This window comes from Phaenicophaeus curvirostris, chromosome 6 (genome assembly GCF_032191515.1).
Source record: "Phaenicophaeus curvirostris isolate KB17595 chromosome 6, BPBGC_Pcur_1.0, whole genome shotgun sequence".
NCBI classification, from domain to species: Eukaryota; Metazoa; Chordata; class Aves; order Cuculiformes; family Cuculidae; genus Phaenicophaeus; species Phaenicophaeus curvirostris.
The window spans coordinates 5,283,299-5,307,334 of NC_091397.1; the positions used below are offsets into that span (position 1 = coordinate 5,283,299).

Sequence of the window (24,036 nt, forward strand, 5' to 3'; positions counted from 1 at the left end):
GAATTAGAATATTCCTATATTGGGGGGGGGGGGGGGGTGTTTTATTTGGGGTTTTTTGTTGAAAAAGGACCTCTAGGGACTATCATAGTTTTCCAGACAGATTTTGGAGGAGGGAAAAAAAAAACACAAAAAAAGAAGGAAAAAACCTTTTTTTCTGTGGAGGGGGAAGGGAAAGCGGAGAGGGGCAAGTTAAAAAAAAACACAAAAACAAAACGCATACACACCGCCCTCCAGGAATTTTCCACCAAAGCTATAATCTCTAAAATGCCCTTCACCCTTTCTTTTTTTCCAACCCGAGTGACAACAAAAGTTTCCTGAACTTGCTGACACAAAATGCAGTCTATAATGTTTTGGGGAAACAGGGCCCCAGCAGGCAGTGAGCAAACCAGGCTTTGGCTAGCAAAACCACACAAGTCATCACCTCTCTCCCACCTCAAAAACCTCCCTGGTAGGATCTGCCAGGAGCTGCATCTCTAGTTAACCCACCAGCACCCTGCAAGGATATTCCAGGACTTAGAAGAGTCAACACCATCTGTCCCAAGGAGGGACAGCAGGGTTTGCCAGAGCTCTAAAGGAATAATAATAAAAATAAACAAACAGGAACAGACTAATTTGAGTGTTTTCTAGAATGACTGCTCCCATCATTCCTGCCAAGAGGAAGACCTGGCAGCCCCCAAGAGCTGGCCCAACCCCCCATACACCACAACCTAGAGAGCTCCCACTGCATCCCACGGGTACCCTACAAGGATTAACCATGAAGCCGAGAGAATAGCGTGAACCACACCTTTGCTAGGATGTCTGAGAAGCATGTGGCATTGCTGGAGACATCAACAAAGAGACACCTTTGAGATTAAGTGGATCCTATCACTATTACCACTAGCGATGAGTATTCCGAGTCCCTCCTACAGGGTACATGACTTCGTCCCTCATACAGACAGTAGCCACAAGAGATTGCAACGTGATTTCACTAGAAAGAAGTTGGAAGTGAGCAACTCCGCGAAACGCAGAGAGACTGCAACTGAAAATCACCTCTGGATGTCCTTGTTGCTTATCCTACCACGTGAGGCTTATGCAGGCCACCAAGTCAGGGGGTTCAAACTAACTTGTGACAACTTGTTTACTGATCAAGAAAGCAAGGAAGGCTAATTTCCCCAGGACTTCTGTCTTCTCCTTAAACACCAAGGGGTTTCCAATGTCCAGGAAAGGTTGGGTTTATATTACATTAGCCTCAAAGCAATTACTGAGTCTTCCTCCTCTACTTACCCATCAATTTTGTCAAAGCTTTTTGCAATGCAGTCTTCTGAGTCCATCAAATACAGGTTTAAAAATTCCTGGCACTGCAACCCCTCCTTGCACATTCAAGTCACATTTCCTTAGAAAGTCAGGCTGCACTCCTATGCCAGATGCATCCTTTCGCATCTGTTCTAATGCAGCAAAGCAAGAAGCATGCACTCACTTTCAGTAACTGCTTAAATTTAGCCCATTTTCAGAAATACCCAGCCATCGACTTAATAAGCCTAGACTCAGTGGTGTAAAACCAGGTCCTAGCTGTCCTGAATCAGGTCCTAGAAGAAAAAAAAAAGGGACAGAGAAGATATTTCTAGTACTTAGGCTGTCAACTCAGCATCTTTGCTCCTCCATGTACTACAATGCCAATGCCAACAAGCATTTGAGAATTTTTTATTATAAAACATGAGTGTTACTTGTAAAAAAAAATTACACATCTATGCCATCACTGCTACAAAATAAGATATGAAAACTTCTTCCTATATGAACAGGAAAGTCTGTTTTCTGTTGCTGGAGCGCCAAAGATCGTGACTTAAGCAGAAGCAGAAACACATTATTTCCTTAACTAATGTATTTCTATACATTTAAGTAGCTTTTTAACTACTTCTAACAGTATAGTTTTAGTCCAAGAGAACTGCGATTTCAGTGGGACCATGGCCAAAGCCTCAAACGGTTCAAAACAATGCAAAAAAAACCCCCACATCGTGCTCTGAAGCAACTTCAGAGCAGGCGCACAATTTGCATCATCGGTTGCAAAACTGACACTTCCCAGTCCTCTCCATGACAGCTTCGCACAGGAACTGATGAATTCCAGACTAAGCCTTTTGCCCATCCTAATTACTGCTCTTGGGGTCTCCGAGCTGACTCCCAAGAAGGGTGGAGAACTTTGTTCCATGGAAACTAGCAACCAGCTCAGCTAGTTCAGTCAAAATTCAAACAAGCACTGAAACTTACTGGATAATTAAATCCAAATGTCACTCCCAAGCCTCTCCAGTGAAAGGGGTGTCACAGGCTGCTTGCTCCCCGTTTGGCTTGGTTCAAGGGAGCAAAGGATACAGGATGGATGGCTTTGCCCGGAGGAAAATGCCAGAGAATCTACAGGAATCCAATGACCAAGGGACCTGCAAGATCAAGTTATCCTAATCTAGCACTTGCAGGACCTAATTACGTTTCAGCCTTGGGAGAAGGCAGCATTGAGACTACACAGCAAACATCTTCCCTGGCTTTGCCACAGCTCCAGAACAAAACAGCTGCAACTTGCACAACACCAAGTTATCCATCGAGCTCTGATGGACTCAGAGACTCATGGAAACCACTGAATTTGCACAATGCGAGCAGGTTCTTGGTCCTGAAAAACCTTTTCGCTCAGTTTGCACCGTTTTGTACAAATTCACTTAAGGTACTTTAGATTGACAAGGATGAATTACTTGTACAATGAAGAGGGTTCTCTTCCCAACATGACAAGTAAACAGGAATATTTCTACGATGGAAGACCAGGACAAAGAAAAGCTGATTACACAGACAGTAAAAATGAAATGTAAAAAATCAATGGTGTTTAGCACTATCCCTTTGTCCCCAAAGTCTCTTTCCATCCTCAGATCTTTCTTTATTTTCAGCTATTTTCCTCAGCAGGAAATTAATTTCTTTCTTCCCTACTTCCCACCAACACCCCAATTTAGTGCTTTTTACATCAGCTTCCTGTGACAAAGCCCATTTGATCATGTTGCCAGCCCATCCAACCAAGGACTGCTTCCAACCAAATATAATAGAAGTCTCAAAGATATAAATTTCCTGATGGTTCGTGGATTAGGGGAAATATCCATAGTCACACAGAAGAGAGGAACACACAGAAGAAGTAAGCCAAGAGCCCTCCCAGGAAGCAATAACCAGTGGAGCTACAGCAGACACAGGAAAGTTGGTTTCATACTTTAATACAAGTCCACTGATTCATTTTGTCAGGCTCTTATAAAGAGCAGAATACATTCTTCTCTCATCAAGTTTTCAGTTCTGTAAGACGTTAAGCCTCTTGGGTTCCAGGCACCACCAATGTGAATCTAAGGCATTCAGCACTTAGTAAAATCAACTACATAGTGAAATCAAAAAGCCACAAGATGACACATATCTCTGCCCTTCAGACACAGGTTTCCGGCACTGCTACATAGCTCTGGTTCCAGCATGCACATAGGAGAGGAACCTGGAGTTTCGGTCTTAGTACAGCAGGCTCACGGCTGAACGATAAGACAAAAAAAGCCAAGGAGAAACAGCAGGCCTGAAGGTCAACACGGACCACCCAAAACAATTCAACAGTCAGGAGAGAAAGCAAATGAATAAAGGACAAAGGAATAATTTAGCTATGTTCAGATGGTCTAGACAGTGCTGTTATTGTTGGCTTCACTAATAGGTCATTACTAAGAGGCAGCTTACGGTAGTTCCATGAAGCTGCTTCCATCAACAATGCAAAAAAAAGCACCAGCTGGATGAAGCACCCAGAAAAGCCCGCAGAAGTAAAATAGTGTCTTGTAAAGCATGGCAAGTTCCGATTTCAACCTCCCTCATACATCAGGCAGAACTGGGGCTGGGAAAAGTCGGGGAAAAATCCTAAGTATAGCAGAAGGGAAGAATATTGTCCTCTGAGTCATTACTGAGCAAGGCAGGAGCATGGAGCTAAGGGGCTGCACGTTGTCACATGCACTTCCACTTGGATCCAACGTCAAACCACAGACGTGACCACTTGTGGTCACTAAACATCCCACTGTGTTTTTCACAGCCATGATGTTGATAGCTCAGTACGGCCGCTGTGCCTATGTAAATTCCAGCAGTAGCCTCCACCTCTCTGGAAGGTGATGCAACCACTGGGGATATCCCTGGGCAGAGGGAAGAGTTCTGTGAAGGCTTGAGAGGGTGTGAGAAGAGGATGGGAAGTCTCACAGAAACACTGCCACCTTCAGTGAAAGCCCTTTCCAAAGGCAAGAATTTGAACATAAAGCAAAAAAAACCAAAAAAAAACAAAAAAAAGAAACAAAAACCACCAAAGAATGATTGAGGTTAGAAAAAACTCGAAGATCATCAAGTCCAACACCAACATGCCTACTAAACCATGTCCCCAGCTGTCACATCTACGCGCTTTTTTAACACCTCTTGGGGATAGAGACTCCACCACTTCCCTGGGCAGCCTGTCCCAATGCTTCACCACTCTTTCAGTAAAGAAATTCTTCCTGGTATCCAATCTAAACATTGTCTGGCACAACTTGAGGCCATTTCTTCTGGCCCGATTGCTTGTTTCTTGGGAGAGGAATCCAACACCCACCTCAGTACAACCTCCTATCAGGTAGTTGTAGAGAGCGATAAGGTTTCCCCCCAGCCTCCTTTTCTCAAGACAATACAACCCCAGTTCCCCTAGCTGCTCCTCATAAGACTTGTGCTCCAGACCCTTCACCATCTTCATTGCCCTTTTCTGGACACACTCCAGCACCTCAACGTAGAGCACCTCTTGTAGTGAGGAGCCCAAAACTGAACACAGGGTTTGAGGTGCAGCCTCACCAGCACAGAGCACAGGGGATAATCACTTCCCTACTCCTGCTGGCCATATCAAGCCAGGATGCCGTTGGCCTTCTTGGCCACCTGGGCACTCTGCTGGTTCATGTTCAGCCAGCTGTCAACCAGCAATGAAATGTAATAAAACACAATGAAAAGAAATAGAGAACCCCATGACTATGACTCTGACAATCTCAACTTCGGCCTACAAAGGACATCAGCCTTTTATTTTCTCTGGCTTTGGAAAACATACATTTATCTGATTACTGGTATATGACATTTATCATTTACCAAGGAGAACCTCAACTGAGAGCCAAGACTATCTCAGCACCATTCAGTACCTGTTAAGGCCGTTCTGTCCTGATGGACTTTCTGCTGAACTGTGAGATGGAAAAAAGAGATCAGCTGTTCTTCCTGTTTCGTTTTACTGACAGGAATCTGAGAGAGATGAAAGTCTTGCCCAAGACTACACAGCTCTGAAGCCAGAGCTAAAGACACTAACAAAGCTTAAACCTAGCCTTCCTGGCTATATGGCAAAGGCCACAGAAATTCATTTAGTAGCCTCTGCATCATGACCTTGACCTGGAATTACACAAAATAGCCTCTTTCAGAAAGCCACCAAGAAAGTATCAGCTTGAAGAGCTCACACACTTATTCCAATAACCCCTCTGTAGCAAATATGTCTCTAAATTCCATTTTGATTATAGCTCGTTTTGTATTGTACTCATCTAGACATCCCTGTATCTCAGAGGCCTCTCTAAATTCCCTCCCTTCTTCTGCAGGTATTCAGACAGCAATTTTATCCTCTTTCAACCCTTCTTCATTTAACCAAATGGAAACATATAGGTTCTTACATTAGAGTAATTCTTGTTTCTTTCTTTCAGCTCCCTCAGGGTTTTTTTTTAATATTTTTTTCTTTATGAAAAGCAGAGCAAATATCAAAGTAGCATAAAATATTCAATGGCAACAACACCTTGTCATTTCTATTTGCAGTGTCAGCATGGGGTAACAGCAAACTTGACCCACGTGTCACTGTTGAAGTTCACGCCAGACCAACAGCAACTTGGACTGCCCACTGCCTTCATTAGAAGGTCAACATGATACCAGCCCCGGGTTTGCTTTCCTGGTCCAGGGAAGCAGACAGCACTAAACTATGCAAAAGCAGGTGTCAAAAGACCTTGCTTGCGAAGACAAATGCTGCTTTTTCTCCAAAAGCCAGGGAGGGAATAGCCTGGAGATAAAGAGAAACTCAAGACTTTTGGGTTTCTTCAGTAACTGCAAACAACGTCAACAGACATGCACTGCCACCAGGACTCAGGCCATGCACAAATACCAGGGGCAGAGTACCAAGAGAGCATGCACTCAATGATCTTAAGGGTCTTTTCCAAACTAAAGAATTCTAGGAAAGAGCATTAACTGAACTAACGAAGTGTAAATATATATCCAAAACGGCAACCTGAGCTAGTTGAAGATGTCCCTGCAGAGGGGGTTGGACAGGACGATCTTTAATGTCCCTGCCAACCCAAACCATTCTATGAGTCTATGATTCTAAATAACAGAAGGAATCAATTAGTAAGTAAATGCTGTCACAGTGATCATCCCAGTCAATACAGGAAGGAGATCAGCGAGCTAGAAGCTCAAGCACCTTCCTTGGATGATAATAAAAGACCCATAGCAAGTATAGAAGGGACCCAGACACTCTCACAGGCTGCTACAAGTACTGGTTTGTAACTCACTCCCCTTAGGAGGGCTGTGAATTACTTGCGGCAAAACAGATTGCCACGTGCATCCATCTAGTGAGAGGGATGCAGATAAACCTCCACGACATAAAGTCCACTCACAAAAATCATTTTGCGAATGGATTGATCAAGAGAATGAAATCCGAAAGATTTCATAAAGAGAAAAATTAGCCAATTACTCTCCCCTAGCCCAGATTACTGCACGCTGCAACCGACACATCAGTGGGGCACGCTCCCTTTGCAAGTCAGCAAAGGCTTGCCGGCAGCTGGATCCTGCTGTCGTTCCCCTTCCAGCAACCCCACCCAAGGGATGCCAAGGTCACCCCTGTGTAAGACTGGAGGGCAGGGCACAGCTCAGCAGGTCAAACAGAGCAATTAAACACAAGGAAGTAAGGAAAGACTCTTCTGATACGCAGGATTTCTTGGCAGGAATTTGCTCACTGACATCTTAAGCTCGGGACACACAAACTCACACCGATAAATTAATGCAATGAGGTGCTGGGGTTTCTTGAAAGCATATTTCTCCTTATCAAGAAATTACAATACTAAAGGGTGCACCATTTAACAGGTATAGATGATTATTAATACCTTACCTGACAAATCAATGATAAACATTCACTCTTCATAAATGACATTATTTTGGATTCTGAGTTTTGCTTTTGTAGCACAACCAGTAACTGCTTTGTGGAAAGAAACAAGCCCAAACCCAGCAGAGGCTTTTGACAGCTACAGATGTTTGTCATACCAAACACTCAATAAAACATCTGTGGTTTTAGGGTACAGTTACACTATCTCACAGACCCTTTTCTCAGGGGTGAAGCCCATTTTAAGAGTTCCTCTCTCCTATTCTCCCTCCACTCCATGCTACCCCTCAAGTGACCCATACAACTACTGGTAAAACCACAGTCAACAAATCAGAGAACTTGAAATAACTTTAAATAACAAAAATAGTCCTTCCTTTTACATCCCCTTGCAAAAAGGGGACAGAAATCAGTGCCCAGGAACCGGGGGGGGGGGGGGGGCGGGGAGGGGAGGAGGAAAGTCAAGAATCAGTTTGAAAAAAACAGGTAAACAAGCCATTTTAAAAGTATAATTAGTAAAACTATGCATCACATATGGAACTATTTCTGATCACCACAATGACACAATCCAACCAAAATATGCCTGTACACATATGGGAATGAAGCAATCACTTCAATGTAATATTAAGTGATTGGGCTCTTAACATATCTGTAAGACCATCGAGAAAAGAGCAAATGAGAATAAACTGGCAAATGCATGAGTACGTTCTAGAATTATAAAATGGTTTGAGTTGGAAGGGACCTTAAAGATCATCCAGTTCCATTCCCCCTGCCATGGGCAGGGACACCTCCCACTGGATCAGGTTGCTCAGAGCCTCATCCAACCTGTCCTTGAACACCTCCAGGGATGGGACATCTGTAAATTCCCTGGGCAACCTGGGCCACTGCCTCATCACCTTCATAGTGTAGAATTTCTTCCTACATCTAATCTCAATATCCTCTTTTTCAGCTTAAAACCATTACCCCTCATCCTATCCCTGCACTCCCTGATAAAGAGCCCCCTCCCTACTTTCCTGTAGGCCCCTTGAAGTACTGGAAGATGGCTATAAGGTCTCCCTGCAGCCTTCTATTCTCCAGGCTGAACAACCCCACCTCTCTCAGCCTGTCCTCATATGGGAGGTGCTCCAGCTCTCTGATTATCTTCATGGCCTCCTCTGTACTCCTCTGACAGATCCATGTCCTTCCCATGCTGAGGACTCCAGAAATGAATGCCGCGCTCCAGGTGAGGTCTCGCGAGAGCAGAGCATGTCATGTCCTAGCGTCGTGCAATTCAGCGTGTGAGATAATGACAAACCACAGCTGCCCTCTGAATTTCCCCAGGGAAAACCAAAAGCTAAGTTATCAGTACGGGGACTGGACCTCGGTTCAGGTAAGGCAAGAGTGATGCCCTTAAAACACTTGAGTGATTGCTACCCTGCAAACACTGCAACCAAAACCTTTCAATGGCATTGACCAGTGAGTTTTATCATTTATGTAGAAGTGTCAGTGGCTAAGCCACAAATCACACAAGAAATTTCTCTTGACTAACATGAAGGGCTGTGGCACCATGCCAACACACCCTTGTCCTGGAGATTTACCAGGGACTTTTGCAATGGTATGGGAATCAGGATGAAAAAGGTGTTTGGTTATGCCCAGCAGGGAGGGAAAGCCAGGTTATGTCTGCGGTTCATTACAACCCTCTGCTCCCAAAATAGCCATCCGTCTGTCAGTGCCACACGCAGTAAAATTCCATGGGATCAGAGCCACCAGTAGAGCTTACCCGTGCCTTGCAACACACCACCTCCCTCCACATCTCTGTCCCGTGCACACATCCCCGTGCACATGGAGGGTGATGACACCTGGATAAGAAGCCATTTTCCACAGATGCAGCCTGTGGAAATTCCAACAGCTGGATTCTCTTATGGTGAAGCAGCTCAAGGACCAGGGTTTTGTAAACTCTGGGTGTTACGGGATGAGGAGAGTTGCTCAGAGGCTGCACCATACTGGGTATCTGAGCTGGATAGCTTGGAGAAGGGCATAAATCTTTGCCCCTGTGGGGTTTATCCTGTGGCTTTCAGATAATGGCTTGGACAGAAACCTGTTCTCCTCCCTCCTTCTCACAGCCCCTCTCCTCCAGCAGCAAGGAGCCCTTGGGCCCTGTGACAACCTCGGGGGTCCAGACACGGCACCCCATACACTTCAATACTGTGTTCACTTTTGGACCCCTCACTACAAGAAAGATGTTGAGGTACTGGAGTGTGTCCAGAGAAGGGCAATAAGGTTGGTAAAAGGTCTGGAGCACAAGTCTTATGAGGAATGGCTGAGGGAACTGTGGTTGCTTAGCTTGGAGAAGATGAAGATGAGGGGAGACCTTATCACTCTCTACAACTACTTCATAGGAGGTTCTAGTGAGGTGGGTGTTGATCTCTTTACTAAAGCAACAAGGCACAGGATGAAGTTAAATGGCCTCAAGTTGTGCCAGGGGAGATTTATATTGGATATTTGAAAAAATTTCTTTACCAAGAGTGGTGAAGCATTTGACCAGGCTGCCCAGGGAAGTGGTGGAGTCTCCATCCCTGGAGGGGTTCAAAAAGCATGTAGACGTGGTACCTTGAGACATGGTTCAATAGTTGTGGTGATGTTGGGCTGACAGTTGGATGTAATGATCTTAGAGGTCTTTTCCAACCTCAATGACTCTATGATTCAGCCCTCCTCGGCTAACGAGGCAGACATTGGGGTTATAACTGGGCAGCATTCAGCAGAGGGGGGTGATCTGCTGATATGGCAGAGTTGAGGAAAACAGGTGCTGTCCCTCATATCCAGCTAGCAAACTTGGATCCTAAAGCAGGAGACGTGATTGTTCTATAATTAGAAACACATCAGTTTTTCATTATATGAAGGGTTTTAGTGCTTCTCCATCACTTGCTGACACCCTGTCACCTGCTATGCACAGGGACACCTCCCACTAGTTCAAGTTGCTCATAGCCTCATCCAACCTGGTCTTGAACTCTTACAGGGATGGGGCAGCCACAGCTTCTCTGGGCAACCTGTGCAAGTGCCTCACCACCCTCACAGGAAAACATTTCTGCCTAATATCTCATCTAAATCTGCCCTCTTTCAGCTTAAAACCATCCCCCCTTGTCCTATCCCTGCACTCCCTGATAGAGAGCCCTCCCCACCTTGCCTGGAGCCCCCCTTTAAGTACTGGAAGGCTGCTATAAGGTCTCCCGAGAGCCTTCTCTTCTCCAGGCTGAACAACCCCAACTCTCTCAGCCTGTCCTCATAGGGGAGGTGCCCCAGTACTTGGATCATCTTCGTGGAATACAGCAGTGAGAGTCAGGGCTTTCCTATAAGAATACAGAGTGCTGCAAGATAAGCCATGCTAAATCACTGCCTCTTGGACAAACTCGTTGCTTCTTATTTGATGTTGCAGATTAACATTAGTCTAGGAAAGATACAAGCATGAGCCAGACCCTTGAAAAGCAAAATTAACCACATTTAAGAAAATCCTGTGTGCCTGTAGCTCCATTGAGCTTTAAAAATAAGAAAATAGAGGGGCTGTTTGGTTTTATGGCACGTTGCATTTCATCCCACAGCATCTGCCCACAAAACCCCTCACCACTTCAAAGGTACCACGTACTGGTTTCTCTCTCTCATCCCACAACAAACTTTCACAGCTTTCTTGCTAACTCTGCCCTTACCTCCACAGACACTGGCTACCTTTTTTTTATTGGATTAACATAATCAAATTAAACTCAATGTAGTTTTTCCAGCCAGTTTTCCTACTAAGATTAAGCTTTTCTCCTTCTGAAGAAGGGCTTATGTGCCTAAAAGGCAGCCTGTTTTTTTCTGCCTCTATCAGTTTGCTCTAATAAAAGATATTACCTCTCCCCACAATCTGTACCTCTCTTGAGCACACTTGAAAGGCAAAAAATGTTTACCCAGTGAGAAACATAGCTGGCAAGTTATTTCCCCTGACTGCCTCCGATACCTTTGAAGGTTATTTGCAGGCTCATAAAGACCTCTTTCTCCCTCCCAGCTCAGCTACTTCCAATGCTCAAAGCCACAGCCCAGAGCCTATGAACTCCTCATCTGTTGCTGCAGCAACGGCTGCAAAGTCCCAAATACAGCGATGCAGGTCTGGTCCTGCATTCCCCAGGTGCCTAAAGCGCCTGGCGTGACCCGAAACAGGCACCCTGGGTGCAGGAGGCACAGTGCCAGGAAAGGGAGAAGGAGACATGGACACCACTCAAAACCAACAAAACCTGAGCTAGGAAGCTTAATGTGTCTTAAAACAAGATAAACTCCTGCAATTAAACCTGAATATATATTTTTTAATAGCTGTCAGCAAACAAACAGCACGCAAAGAGCAAAACCATTGCTTTAGGAAATGTGGAAAACTAGGCATGGGAGAGCTGAGACTTCAACGCCTGCATGCATGGGGATAAGGAGAGTCAGTCTGTTCTCCCCCCACTGAGACAGTTCTCTGTCTCAACCCTAAAAAACACTGAATTGGGTTAAATGGCCACACTGTATGCAAGCAGGCTCCCTCCTCCTTCTGCAAGTTGCCTTCCGCCAGCCCAGCATTCATTCTTCTCCACATACATACCCACTCTGTCAAGCCAATACTGTAAATAAGAATCGTTTTCCCACCTCCTGCACCTCAGATTACCTTTCTGCTGAAGCAAATGTCACAGTTGCTCCAGAAAAGTACTAGAGACCTAAACCTTTGAAGTTCCATGGACATACACTGAACAGAATAGATAAGTGTTCCTGGAGGTTTTATCATCAGAAACACACATGCACGTACACAGAACTAAGAATGCTTAAATCATTATTAAACAAAAAGAAAAAAAAAGTAGGCAATAAACATACTGGTGCTTTTTATACCAACTTCTGCAGTTTTTTAATATCCCTTCTACTGTGATGTCGTGGTTAAACACACCAATTTTTAACTGCCATTAACCATGGCCCTTTCACTGTGTTGTATTAGAGTCGTGGACATCTTTGGAAATGTCATATACACTAGCAGGTACACAGCTATATTGTGATCAAATCAGAAAGAGGTCTTGGACCACCACGGAGGGGTAGCAGATGGAAATGGAGTGCAAGCCAGAAGAATTACTCTGTGCCAGGAGTGAGAGGTGGGATATCCTGCTTTAGGAAACGTTCTTCACTCCAACTTTTGTCCCATTATCAAGGCTGAGGAAACCAATGTAAGAAGCACATCTCACTTTGACTCTGAGGCCTGAGAACAGTAACAACCCAACAACTATGTTAAAAATAAGTTCATTATCCTTCCAACCAGCAGGAATTACAGTACCAGACTGACAGCAGATAACCACTTCTGGCTCCAGCATCCTTTTTGGATGACTGGTCAGTGTCCAGCAAGGTGCGTTGGGGACCAGCCTTCCTGACGATGTCTCTCTCCAAACCATGCTCAGTCATCTTATCCCACTTCACCTCCATATTCCAAAGATGACCCACTTAGGAAACGTGTTCAGCTTCTGAAGTAGTGACTGAACACCTCGAGTATGGCCACATTTCCTTCCCCCGTAGAAATCACAAAGTCCTTCCAACACCATTTCCATCTACAAACCTTCCCACTGTTCTCACCACCTTCCTTTTCCAAGATTCATGTAGTACGAAGACAACTGTTATACATCTGAGGTAAATTACACCAGGACAACACTAAATGGGAGCCCAAGTGATTAAGTGAAGACCAAAGCATGAACCAAAACCAGAACAATTCTGTCCTGGGATACAGTTGGATCCAGTTGCTCTCCCCTCTAAAATCAAGCCCTCTGATCTACCCTGCAGAGAGATGTCCAGGTCTTTCACAGACAACACTAAGAGAATAAGTGTCAAGTGACATGGTCATGGTGCCCCTAGACCACCCAGTGCCAAAGACTTCTGCTTAGGGTGGCCCCAAGCTGGTGCATGCACAGATACTGTCCTGGATCTGCAACAGCCAGGCAACTTACCTGCAGCACCAGCATGCAACAGCTGCAGAGGGCTGTTCCAAGTACCACTGCACACATGCCACAACCAAACTGCTCTGTCAGAGGTACAGCCCATGGAGATGCCACAAGTCCCCACTTCCTGCCTTGTGATCTTCAAACAAGGTCATGAAGCCTTCCCAGAAAAAGTCTAGGAATGAACAGTCCTATGCTGAACTCTTGAGACACTGGGCAGACTATAAATAGGATCCTAGGACAAAAGGTAGACCTGGAGTGGAACTTCAGAAATCACCCAACACACCTCCTCTGTGGTCTACCAGAAGGGCATCAATGACATGACTGTAAACTCTCTGGCTCTTCCCTTGAAAATGCTCCCCCATCCCAACGCACAAAGGAAACACAGACACATATAAAAGGAGGAGGGGAAGCAAAACTAATAAAACTTCAAAATTTAGCATATTTTTTTGTGCATCAGCAAGGCTGTTGCAACAATCCTTTAACTAACAAATACCACTCAGTAACACTGATAGAAGGTACATATCTTCATCCATCTCACCCCAAGAGATAAGCAGAGACCAGACTCAGGATGGCACCACGATCCTCTCTGAATGCAGCCTGGTAGATCCAATCCTTACACTTAGTAATCACGTATAGCAATGCTCCAAGCAACAACATTTGTGCAAGGCGATATGCACAGCATCCTCCACCCACACACAAGTGCAAGCAGAACTGCCAATGTGCACAAGACAACCTACCAATTCAGCTCACCTTCCTAAAAAACAGTCACAGTGCCTTGCAGAAGGGTGCTCCATTCACTACAGTATTCCTGCAATTACTGCTTCCCCAGTGCATCTGTATTATGTTTACAGGTGATAGTTTAAAAGCACCTTCAACAGTTTATTTCAACTATGCTCTTTGTAAAAGAAGTCATCAAATTGACCATCTGCTGAGAACTGGAGTCAGCAACTCACTTCCTACTGGTGCTCACAGTGAGTTTGAACTTTCCTTCTTAAAAGAAAAAAATATTACATTGACAAAGGAGTGGCTTTGGCCTTTGAAGTGAAAATGTCGCTAAAAAATTCTGGGGTTTTTCACCAGGGATTTTAAACTGAAATTTGTCACTCTTTATATTGAAGAAGCAAGTCTGGACTTTCTCTTCCCTTTCTTTTTTTTTTTTTTTTTTAAAATTTGGTTTTAATTTAGTCCTCTCTTCTAGGTAAAACAAAAAAAAACCCCAAAAAACCAGAGAGGTAAAGCCAGGAATGGGATACACACTGCTTTTCTCCTTTCTCCATGAGGAAGCACAAACAGTTAAAGATGCAACAAAACTTTCTGCCTGTAGGAAAGCTGGGCTCTTTAGCAGGGAATGCAGGGGTAGGTTTTAAGCTGAAAGAGGGGAGATTTGGATTAGATATGAGGAAGAAATGTTTTCCTGTGAGGGTGGTGAGGCACTGGCACATGTTGCCCAGAGAAGTTGCAGCTGCCCCATCTCTGGAGGAGTTCAAGGCCAGACTGGACGGAGATTTGAGTGACCTGATCCAGTGGAAGGTGTCCCTGTGCATGCCAGGAGGGTTCGAACTGGGTGATCGTTAAAGTCCCTTCCAAGCCAGACCATTCTATGTTTTTAAAGTGTGGCAGTGGCTTCACCTTTTTCATTTTTTAAATTCAAACCACAAACTCTGAATCACTTTTCTACCAGGTTTGCAATGACAATTCCTTAATTTACTGGTATTGCCCCTGTTCCTTTTTTTTTTTTTTTTTTTAAGCACCATTTCAACCAGTCCTGAAAAGTCTTGGGTGAACTTATATAAATGCTGCAAATGTACAAGTGAAGTGCTCAGCTTCCACCAGGATTGCTCTAAGATCTCTTCCCCTTTCCTGGGTCACCAGGTCAGGAAGCCATTTCAGAAGATGAATTTAGGCTCCTCTGTAACCCACCTCTGCCTGGCAAAGGAAATTGGACAATCCATGCTCAATTAGCTCCATGCATTAATCGAGCACCAACAGCCATGTGAGGTAGGACCCAGCCTTGTTCTTCAGTCTGCTGAGCTTCATCCTTTCAGCAACATTAAAGGAAAGGCGCAGAAACTCCTACAGCTGCTGGAACTGCTACTGGCTGGCAAAACAGCTTGTAGACCACTTTGGGACTGTTTTTGTGGTCAATGTTCATTCTGCAAAGAGCTTTCTCATCCTTTACCACGTTCACTAAATGCTAGCTGAATCCCAGACTCAGCAACGCCGCTGTCAGTAAGGCACGTGTCTCCTCTGAAGCCCTTTAGCAGCGAGAGGAAGATGCCAAGCAGTCCCTCCACCTGTGTCCACCTCTCTGACAGGTTACAACCACAGTAGCAGCCCATGGACATTCTCCTGCAAGTAAGGTACGATTTTGCAAGAGTAATATGATAAGTTTGATGGCCAATGGCATGAGAAGCTAAAGGAAGTTGGGGCTGTCACGCTCCTCTCCTGCTCATGTGAGCCAGCACCACCCATCTGATCATTCATGTGCTAAAACTGGGAGTCCAGCACTTCCAAGTGGTCCTGACTTCTGAAATAAGATTTCCTTAGCAAACAGAGATAAGATCAAGATCCTTGTGCACTTCCAGAACTATAAATAAATTTCTACTTTTAAAGCCTCCCTCAGAACCACAGAGCATCTCATACACAACATACTTGGGCTCTGTTTGAAACAGAAGCATCCTTGGGAGAAGAGATACGGGGAGTGAAGATGCTCTGCCCAGAATTACAAGGCAGATATGGGAAGAGGCTATACCAAGAACATAACCCACCAGGTCACACTGACGGTAAGAAGACAATTTGTCCAATTTTAGTACCACTGAAAGGCAAAAAACCTCAGAAAGCAATGTAATATTCAGCCAGATCATCTTGGCAATGACTCCCACTCTGTTGTCATACACGGTAGCCCCAACCAAAAACATCAAGCTGCAGAATATGAATTGCTTCAGGGGATTCCAGTTCTTACCCATCTTTCCATCTACATCAGGCCTCCATTCCACCGGTCCCAGACACTCGTACCTTATCCTCCGCTCTCAAGCATCCACCCTGCAATAACAAACGTACACAGAGTTTACAGATTAATTTTGACATGTCAGTGGGGACAGAGACTGAACAGGACCAGCCTTCACAAAGTGTTTCCCCATCATCAGCTGAGCTGGAGGAAAGAGAAGAACCATTTAGCTAGGAATTGAGATCAGGAATCTGTCCTCCTCTACGTATCCCAAAGGTAACAACACTACAAAACTGGTAGCTTTATGGTTTTTAAATCTTGGAATGACCAACTGATAGTTGTGCCACAAGTCTCCTTTTTTTCAGGAGCAGACCATCTTTAATACATTACACTTTTAATGTATTTTTACATTATTTAATGTAACCTTAAAGCAATAGCATCTTTAACACATTACATTCTGCAGGCTCCCTGTGAGATAACACTCATAGAACTGACAGACAGCAGGACATGGAAAGTCAGTCCCAGATGCATCCTGTATCAAAGCAGAAACCTAAATTTAGGTTGTCCAAACTACAGCCAAGGTTCCCCAAGGCTGGACCAGCTTTCTTCCAACAGCATGGGGAAACAAAAATGAGCCTAGGTAGCTCATTGTAGGTAGCAGCAATGTATGCCCATACGTCCCTCCTGACTGGCATGTCCCTAACAGCTCTTCCAGAGTCTCTGCCTGTTGCCAAGTGCTGCTCATGGCTCTTGGCTAATCTGCCCCAAACTGGCGCAGAAGTGAGTTCAGTCCAATACTCTGTGCCCAGCAAAGGGATTTTTTTTATTTTTTACTCACCAAGAAACCAAGAGTGTAAATCTGAGCTGAGCCTCCTGGAATCAGTTCTATTCACTAGAGAAAAATCTCATTTTAGACTCAAAGGTATAACCCACCTCAAGATGGGCATCTTTTAGGCAGCAGTGGGATAAAAGGAACCAGCAAAGACCATCTGAGCTGACAGATAAGCATACAGATTTCTTGGCCAAACACCTGTGTGATAGCACAAGTAAATGGAGAGACATCCCAAATACTTCATCTGACTCTGACGGAGACAGTAAGGCATTGCTGTCCTGAAGTTATTGCAGACAACATTGCCCCAAAGTCAAGGAGAGCTGTGTGTGCCAGGACACGGGCATGAATTCTGCAGTGTTACGCACCACGGATTGAGCAGAGGCAGTAGAAAAAGGCACTTTGAAAATCTCCCAGCTCAGTCAAATCAATTTAAACGCAATAAAAATATCTAAAGTGAACCAAGAACCGCCACAAGCGTGGATTAAAATTATTTTCTGCAACTCTGGCGCCTTCGTGCTGGCAAGCAGGAGGATATTTATCCAGCCTATTTTGAGAGAGACGAGCAGGAAGGGAAAGCGATAAGAAAGCAGCAGAGGCAGAGACGTACATGTGCCCCAAAATGCGTTGTTCCTTTTGCTGCTCCAGCTTCCTCTCAAGGCAGCACCATTTAGCTTAAGAGCCCACAGCTGCCAGGGACTCTGCTCTGTCCATTTTCAAGGCAAAGGAGAAAGTAAGGAAATAACTAATAGGCTTGGAAAGGTTTAAAACCCTGTCTTGAGAAGGAACCGGTCAGTCTGTGCAAAAGTGGATCAAGAGAGAGAAGAAAAACACCAAAGAAGTAGTGTAAAATTCCATCTGATTATAATAAGAGCAGGAAACAGCCCAAATCTTCACTGCTTTTGCTTTCAAAATTGATGCAATGCTTCCAGCAGTCACACTGCGTGCAGAGTTCACAACAAGGGCCATTTGCAGATAACCGGGATTAACCCTAAATTCCTGGGTTAGTCCAGGTTAACTCTCCCATCAGTGTAACAGACTTTTCTAATGGCTTTTTGGAGACCTTCCACACCTTTGCAATCCTTATCTATTTACAAAAGCATGCACCTACAGGAACCATGTAAATAAACCCTGGAAAAACAGGTGATCATTCCATTGGCAGAGCCCTGCCCTGCACTCTTCTCCATCATTTCTGCCGTAGCAAGCGCCCCAAATCCCACTGCCCAGCTCTCCTGAGCACACCAGCCTTTATGCACAGTGCAACAAATCTCCACAGATACAAGAGAGGAAAAAAGATTTTCTGTTTTAGCAGATCTCTTCAATCCTGAGGACAGTCAGCCTTCAAATTGGATTGAAAACAGAGGCAATTTCCGTGGCTTCCCAAAAATACATACCAGCAGCTTCCTGTTACAGAAGGACAAAATCCTGTTTCTAGAACAAACTGTCCTTTTTTCAGTCCCTTAAAAAACAGGGGGAAGGGAAAAAATTAAGAGGGAAAAAAAAGGAAAAAAACCTTTTTCTACTCCAACTCACTTCAAAGCAGCATCCCCCTTCTTCTCCCACCAAGCTCCCTGATCTGAGTCTTCCAGTGTTGGCAGCTCATAACACAAATCATAGAATCATAGAATGCTTTGAGTTGGAAGAGACCTTAAAGATCATCCAGTTCCAGCTGCCCTGTGATTGGCAGGGACACCTCCCACTGGATCAGGTTGCTCAAAGCCTCCTCCAACCTGGCCTTGAACACCTCCAGGGATGGGGCAGCCACCACTTCTCTGGGCAACCTGTGCCAGTGCCTCACCACCCTCACAGGGAAACATTTCTTCCTCATATCTAATATAAATCTCCCCTCTTTCAGCTTAAAACTGTTACCCCTCATACTATCCTGCACTCCCTGATAAAGAACCCCTCCCCAGCTTTCCTGGAGGCTCCCTTTACATACTGGAAGGCTCTATAAAGTCTCCTCAGAGCCTTCTCTTCTCCAGGCTAAACAAGCCCAACTCTCTCAGCCTGTCCTCATATGGGAAGTGCTCCAGCCTTCTGATCATCTCCATGACCAGCTCTGGAGTCACCAGAGGAGCACCTGAAACAGAGCTCCCCCTTCACATTTCACTTCTCCCACAGCTAGCAGATCCAGCCTCTGCAGTAAATCTACACTCAATCTTCATCGTCAATCTACAAACTCCCATCCCAGTAACCTCACTGTGCACAAATGCCTCTTAACAAGCAACAGAAGTGAGAGCTCAGCAAAGCATCAGCTCACAGAGACGTCGGGGAGATGCTCTGTTCATATTCCCGGTTTGTGTCATGCACACAAGAGACTTGGGCTGCTCCTGTATGCTGGAAGTTATTTAAGCTGCAGGAAAGCCCAGTACAGGTGCTCTCATCTGGAATAAAAGCAGCTTCAGTCTGACAGAGATGAACACATTTCTGCAGCCAAAGCGGCTCAACTTTATTAGGGCTACATGAGTGCATAGTATGAGGATCCAAGCAAGAGCAAAAGGTAAGGTTATTAAACCACATCAAAAATTAATCCCAGCTCTTCCCTTTTCATAGAATAGTTTGTGTCGGAAAGGACCTTAAATATCATCCAGTTCCAACCCTTCTGCGACAGGCTAATACTTTTCTCCCTATACTCCCAGCTGGGAAGGGATTAACCAAGGCTGAGTTCAAGGGAAACAAGAGCAAGACATGCTAGACATGACTCCAGCCTCTGTGTGTCTAAATTGTGGAAAATAAAGCAGGCGAGGAGAGGATGGAGAAGAGCTGGATTTGAGGGAAGACACAAAAATGACTGAAGAGACTTACTGGGAGGAATGATATAGGATAGAGGTTAGGAAAGCAGGCGGAGCGCAGCCCAGCACTGCCAGCCAGGTCAGCAGCAGCCTACCACTGATTTGAAATGGGGCTTCCTGTACCACCTACCCAAAAAAGAGCTGTTCCTACCCTGCAGAAGCTCAGCATCCAACATAAAACCAGATCTCCAAGCTGGGATGTCTTTACACTATTGCAAGTACCATCTCCCTCTGCAGTTTATCATCCCCAGGCTTCAAGGGAAAGCAGCACCTACTTAATCCTGCCTGAGCAGCACTTAACACTTTGGTTTAAAGGTGTAGGGACACACCACCGTAAAAAAAACCATAATAAGCCACATTTGCCCCTGAAATACGGCTCAGCTGGAAAGCTACTCAAACTAGCATTGCTAAAATTGGGACTTTCCTTGTTTTTTCAAGCAGCGGGGAACAACATGTTGGGCTCAGAGCATTTAACAAGCAAGAGTCAAACGGAAAAAATCTCTCCTTTTTAAGAGTCAACCACATTAATTTTCAGCAAGTTTCCGGGAGTCCTGCCAGGGTGCTGGAGATTTGTATACTACGGAACTGTTAAAAATATTATTGTAAATGTTATTTTCAAAAAGTTTCAGAGGCCAGGGCAGGGGTAGTGTTAAAAACATCAGCAAAGCAAATGAGATTGTTTTAACGGTAAAAATACAAACGTAGGCATGCTGATAGCTCAGCCAAACAGCCTGCAGGCTTGGCAAAGGTGGATTTGAAGGCAAAGAGAGAGCAGTGGAAACCTTACGGTTTCCCTCAGATCATCTTAACCTTATCCTTATGGTTTTATCTAGGTGCTCTAGAACATTTGACCTTGTACACACAGAACAGCTCTGGAAACAAGATCCATATTTCAGGGCTACACAAAAGAATAGCTAAGTTTCGGTGACACTTCAGACACATAAGACCCTACCCTCATGGCATCTTGCTTTCAGGTTACCCAAGGGATGCACATCACAGGGATAGTCAAAAAGCAGCCATTTAAGACCATGCAGCAATGTAAATGTGGCACTTAGGGACATGGTTTAGTGGTAGACTTGGTAGTGTTAGGTCTACTGTTGGACTCGATGGTCTTAAAAGTCTTTTCCAAACTAAGTGATTCTATGATTCTATGTTTATGAGCAAGCAACTGGGATGGGCTGTTTGCAAGCGTGCATGTTGTCAGGCCACGTTTGTAAGCGTACCTTCCAAGTGGGCTCACGGGACAAACTTTATGAGCCAAGATGACGAGAAAAAAACCTTCCCTGAGCATGCAGTGATCAGGATGCTAAGCAAGAAGTGACATACGTGCACCAGCACAGCTCATGTAAGGAGTAAGCCCATGCTCTGGAAACTACAGCGCATGAAACCCAACAAGCACTTCTATATGAATACTCATGAGTTGAGGTTTCATCTCCTCGTTTTTGGGCATGGCACCCCAAAACCGCTTAAGAATGTTTTTCATAATACATGTTGCTGGGAGAAGAGATCTGTGCTGAAGAGCTGTCGTGCACAATGGAGAATACTTTAGCTAGTAACCCGGCCAATGCAGCTGTAATCAACAGCTGCCTCTAAAGAAAAATCTCCTGAGCCATCCTGTCGATTTCAGCACAACGTGTACATAGAAGAGCTTTAAAACTTGCATGATCCCTGCTAACTTCCATGATCATCCTTTAAAACAGTCACTCAGATCCCAAAACCTCTGCCCTCTCAACCTTCTTGCACATGACTAAGGAAATAAAATGTTGCAGGCAGCAAGTTCCACTAAGTTATTTTTTTTTCAGTTAGTTTCTTTTCTTGCTTTACAGTAATAGTACTTTTAACAAATTGAGTGAAATAACCGGTAGTTTATACTGACATATAAAATAGCTTTGATTTTGCATACAGATTTCAAAACTTCTCGAAACCCATAAATCAAGGAAACAAATCAAAAGGATTAGAAAGGATTCTTCTGTCAGCAAAAATCAGACAACACAGCCCTATCAGGTCAGAGTTAATGCATTTTTTCATATATATATAACAGACAAGTTAAGCAAAGCGGATTTCCAGAGAACACATATGGTCCCCACCTGCGTGGTTTTTCACTGGCATCAGGTCTGTGCAGCGCAGAACTGTGTCTCTACTAAGCTCACACTCATTACAAAGGAACTGCCTCTTCCAGCAAGCAGTGGAGCTGAACCAACACGCAGACACCTTGTTTATACCCTAAAGCCCACCCCAGTCCCACCATACACTGGGCCTAAATGCAAATTTTAAAATCAGGCATTGAAGTGGCAAAGTCTAAAGGATCCTCATCTCCTGCAACCCAGAACATTCATCACCCCAGAAGCCAAGGCAGGATTATTTAAACACACAAGCCTGCTTGCTGAGGGTGAGGGTCTGCAGCTAGAGGAGAGCTTTCTTCTGCATTATTTCCCCTTTTACAGGGCAAAATCGTGTCCTCAGATAGTTCGTTATGTGTGCACTTATAAAGCAGAGAAAAAAACGGAAGCGAGTTACACCAACAGAAACCTTCTGCTTTCAATGAACATAACTCTCCTAGTGAAGACAGCAAAGGGGAAGGTGTATCTCTGCACATTTAAGACAAAAGTCAATGCAGATAAGTGTTTTAATTTTTTCCTCCTGCAGGCTTTCATTGTCTTTTTTAGGGTTTTTCCTCAAATGACTGCAGACTTCGTGGGAGGAGAATTAAAACAAGAAAGTGAATCTGGAAAAGTGAGGCTTCAGGTTTCTTTCATCTACATCCCTGGGAAAAAAAAAAAGAAGAGAAGGATGAAGGAGGAAGAGAAGCCAAAAAGGAGGAATAGATACTGATATATTCAGATGAAAAATGCCCTCAGATCAGCATTTCTCTCACAGCAAAATCTTTCCTGGCGAAAGCAACTGGGCAAAAAGCATCTGTGTAGCACTGATCTGCTACCTGGCATCAGCAACTAAGTCTCCGTGAACTAAGCTTTATTCCAAAGAGCTGCAAAGCCAACATCATGCACAGAGAACTTGGCATCTGCACGGGAGACCAGGACACCCTTGTTCCTTGGGGATAACAGTGAGCAGGATCCAATTCTGTCTCTATAGCTTTGACCTCTATGAGTATCAAAAGCATTACACACTTTTTGACTGGTCCAACATGCTCTAAGAGGGAGGTTAACGCTAAGCATCCAAGCTTTGGACTAGGGAGGAGCAGGTCCATCTGATCCCCTAAGCAAGCAGGAAGATCTCATAGCAGTATTGAGGCTTTTAAGCCACCATGCCATCTCCATGCCCATCCCTCCTTCTAGCCGACCCACTTTCTCTCACTTGCAACATCCCGCTGACAGCACACAGGATAGTGCCTGTATCACCTATGAGTTGTCCCACCAGCCTTTGTATACCACAATTTACCCTCAGCTGGCTGCGATCGATTCTCTCTCACAGCCATCCCACCACACAGCTTCCTCCGTAATGAGCCACAGCCTCATCCCTGCAGCCCGTCTAGATTTGATTGATCATAACACAACTTTCCAATCGACTGCGGAGCCAAGGGATAAGCACTAATTGACCACTTTCTGCTTTCTCAGCAGCTACCTGGTTGTTTTGCTCCTTCCTCATGGGCAAGAAGCGTGAGCTCCACAGCACATGCAGAGACCAGGACTCGAAGATCAGCCTCCAAGAGGCACTGCAGAATTTGCAAGGTCCTTTTCTTGCTCATGCCACTTCTGCCATGCAATTCTGGATTGAGATTAGACCAGAGGGACAAAAATGAGTTCGAATAGTGCTTGGCGACAAGCAAAGGTTAAAAGATATGCTGTGTTTTGGGGCAGAAGGACCAGGTTTCTGCACAGCCCCAGGACAAAGCTGCCTCCACAAGTTGCTGGCTTGTGCATGCTCTCAGTGTGGTTGTGATAGGGTTATGAAATAGAAACACGTGGGTCAGCTTCCACAGAGGTTTTGTTCTCCTTGCCCTTTTGACTTGTAGTATCACATGAACTCAAGCACGCTTGTCTCCGTATGTGACTAAACACAATAAAAAATGAACTACCAGCAACGCAGGAACCAGACTGGGCAGCGCACAGCCATACGCTCACACAACCCAACAGGTCTGTATAGCCCATGAGACTGCCCAAAGCTCAAAGCGCTCAGGGCCTCCTGGCTCTACACTGCCTCTCCTGCTGGCCCTTCACCATCTAATTTTCATGCAGTTGTGGCTCTGCAGAGCCTATGCAAAGGCTGTTTCCTTCTTGCAGCACAAAACAGGCAGCTTCTTCCAGAGAAGAAGCAACCTTGAGTTGTCCATCCTGTGCCACTCACAGCCATCACATAATGGTGACTTTCTCCCACAGTGGCAAGGCAGCACTGGGTGTGCTGGCTCTCCT

General features: G+C 44.9%; 1 protein-coding gene across 3 annotated transcripts in view; it reads right to left on the reverse strand.

The window, feature by feature from the left end:
- The window catches only part of LOC138721802 (mitogen-activated protein kinase kinase kinase 3-like), a 91,791-nt gene that overhangs the window by 51,704 nt on the left and 16,051 nt on the right, over window positions 1-24,036 (reverse strand). For 2 of the 3 annotated variants that reach the window (XM_069859242.1, XM_069859240.1), the window contains exon 2: window positions 16,061-16,140. In XM_069859242.1, coding sequence (XP_069715343.1) covers window positions 16,061-16,064 — 4 coding nt within the window. In that variant the 5' untranslated portion in view covers window positions 16,065-16,140. Of the gene's footprint in view, window positions 1-16,060; window positions 16,141-17,484; window positions 17,534-24,036 lie in introns of those variants that run through there. The other variant, XM_069859241.1, reaches the window with a different exon arrangement.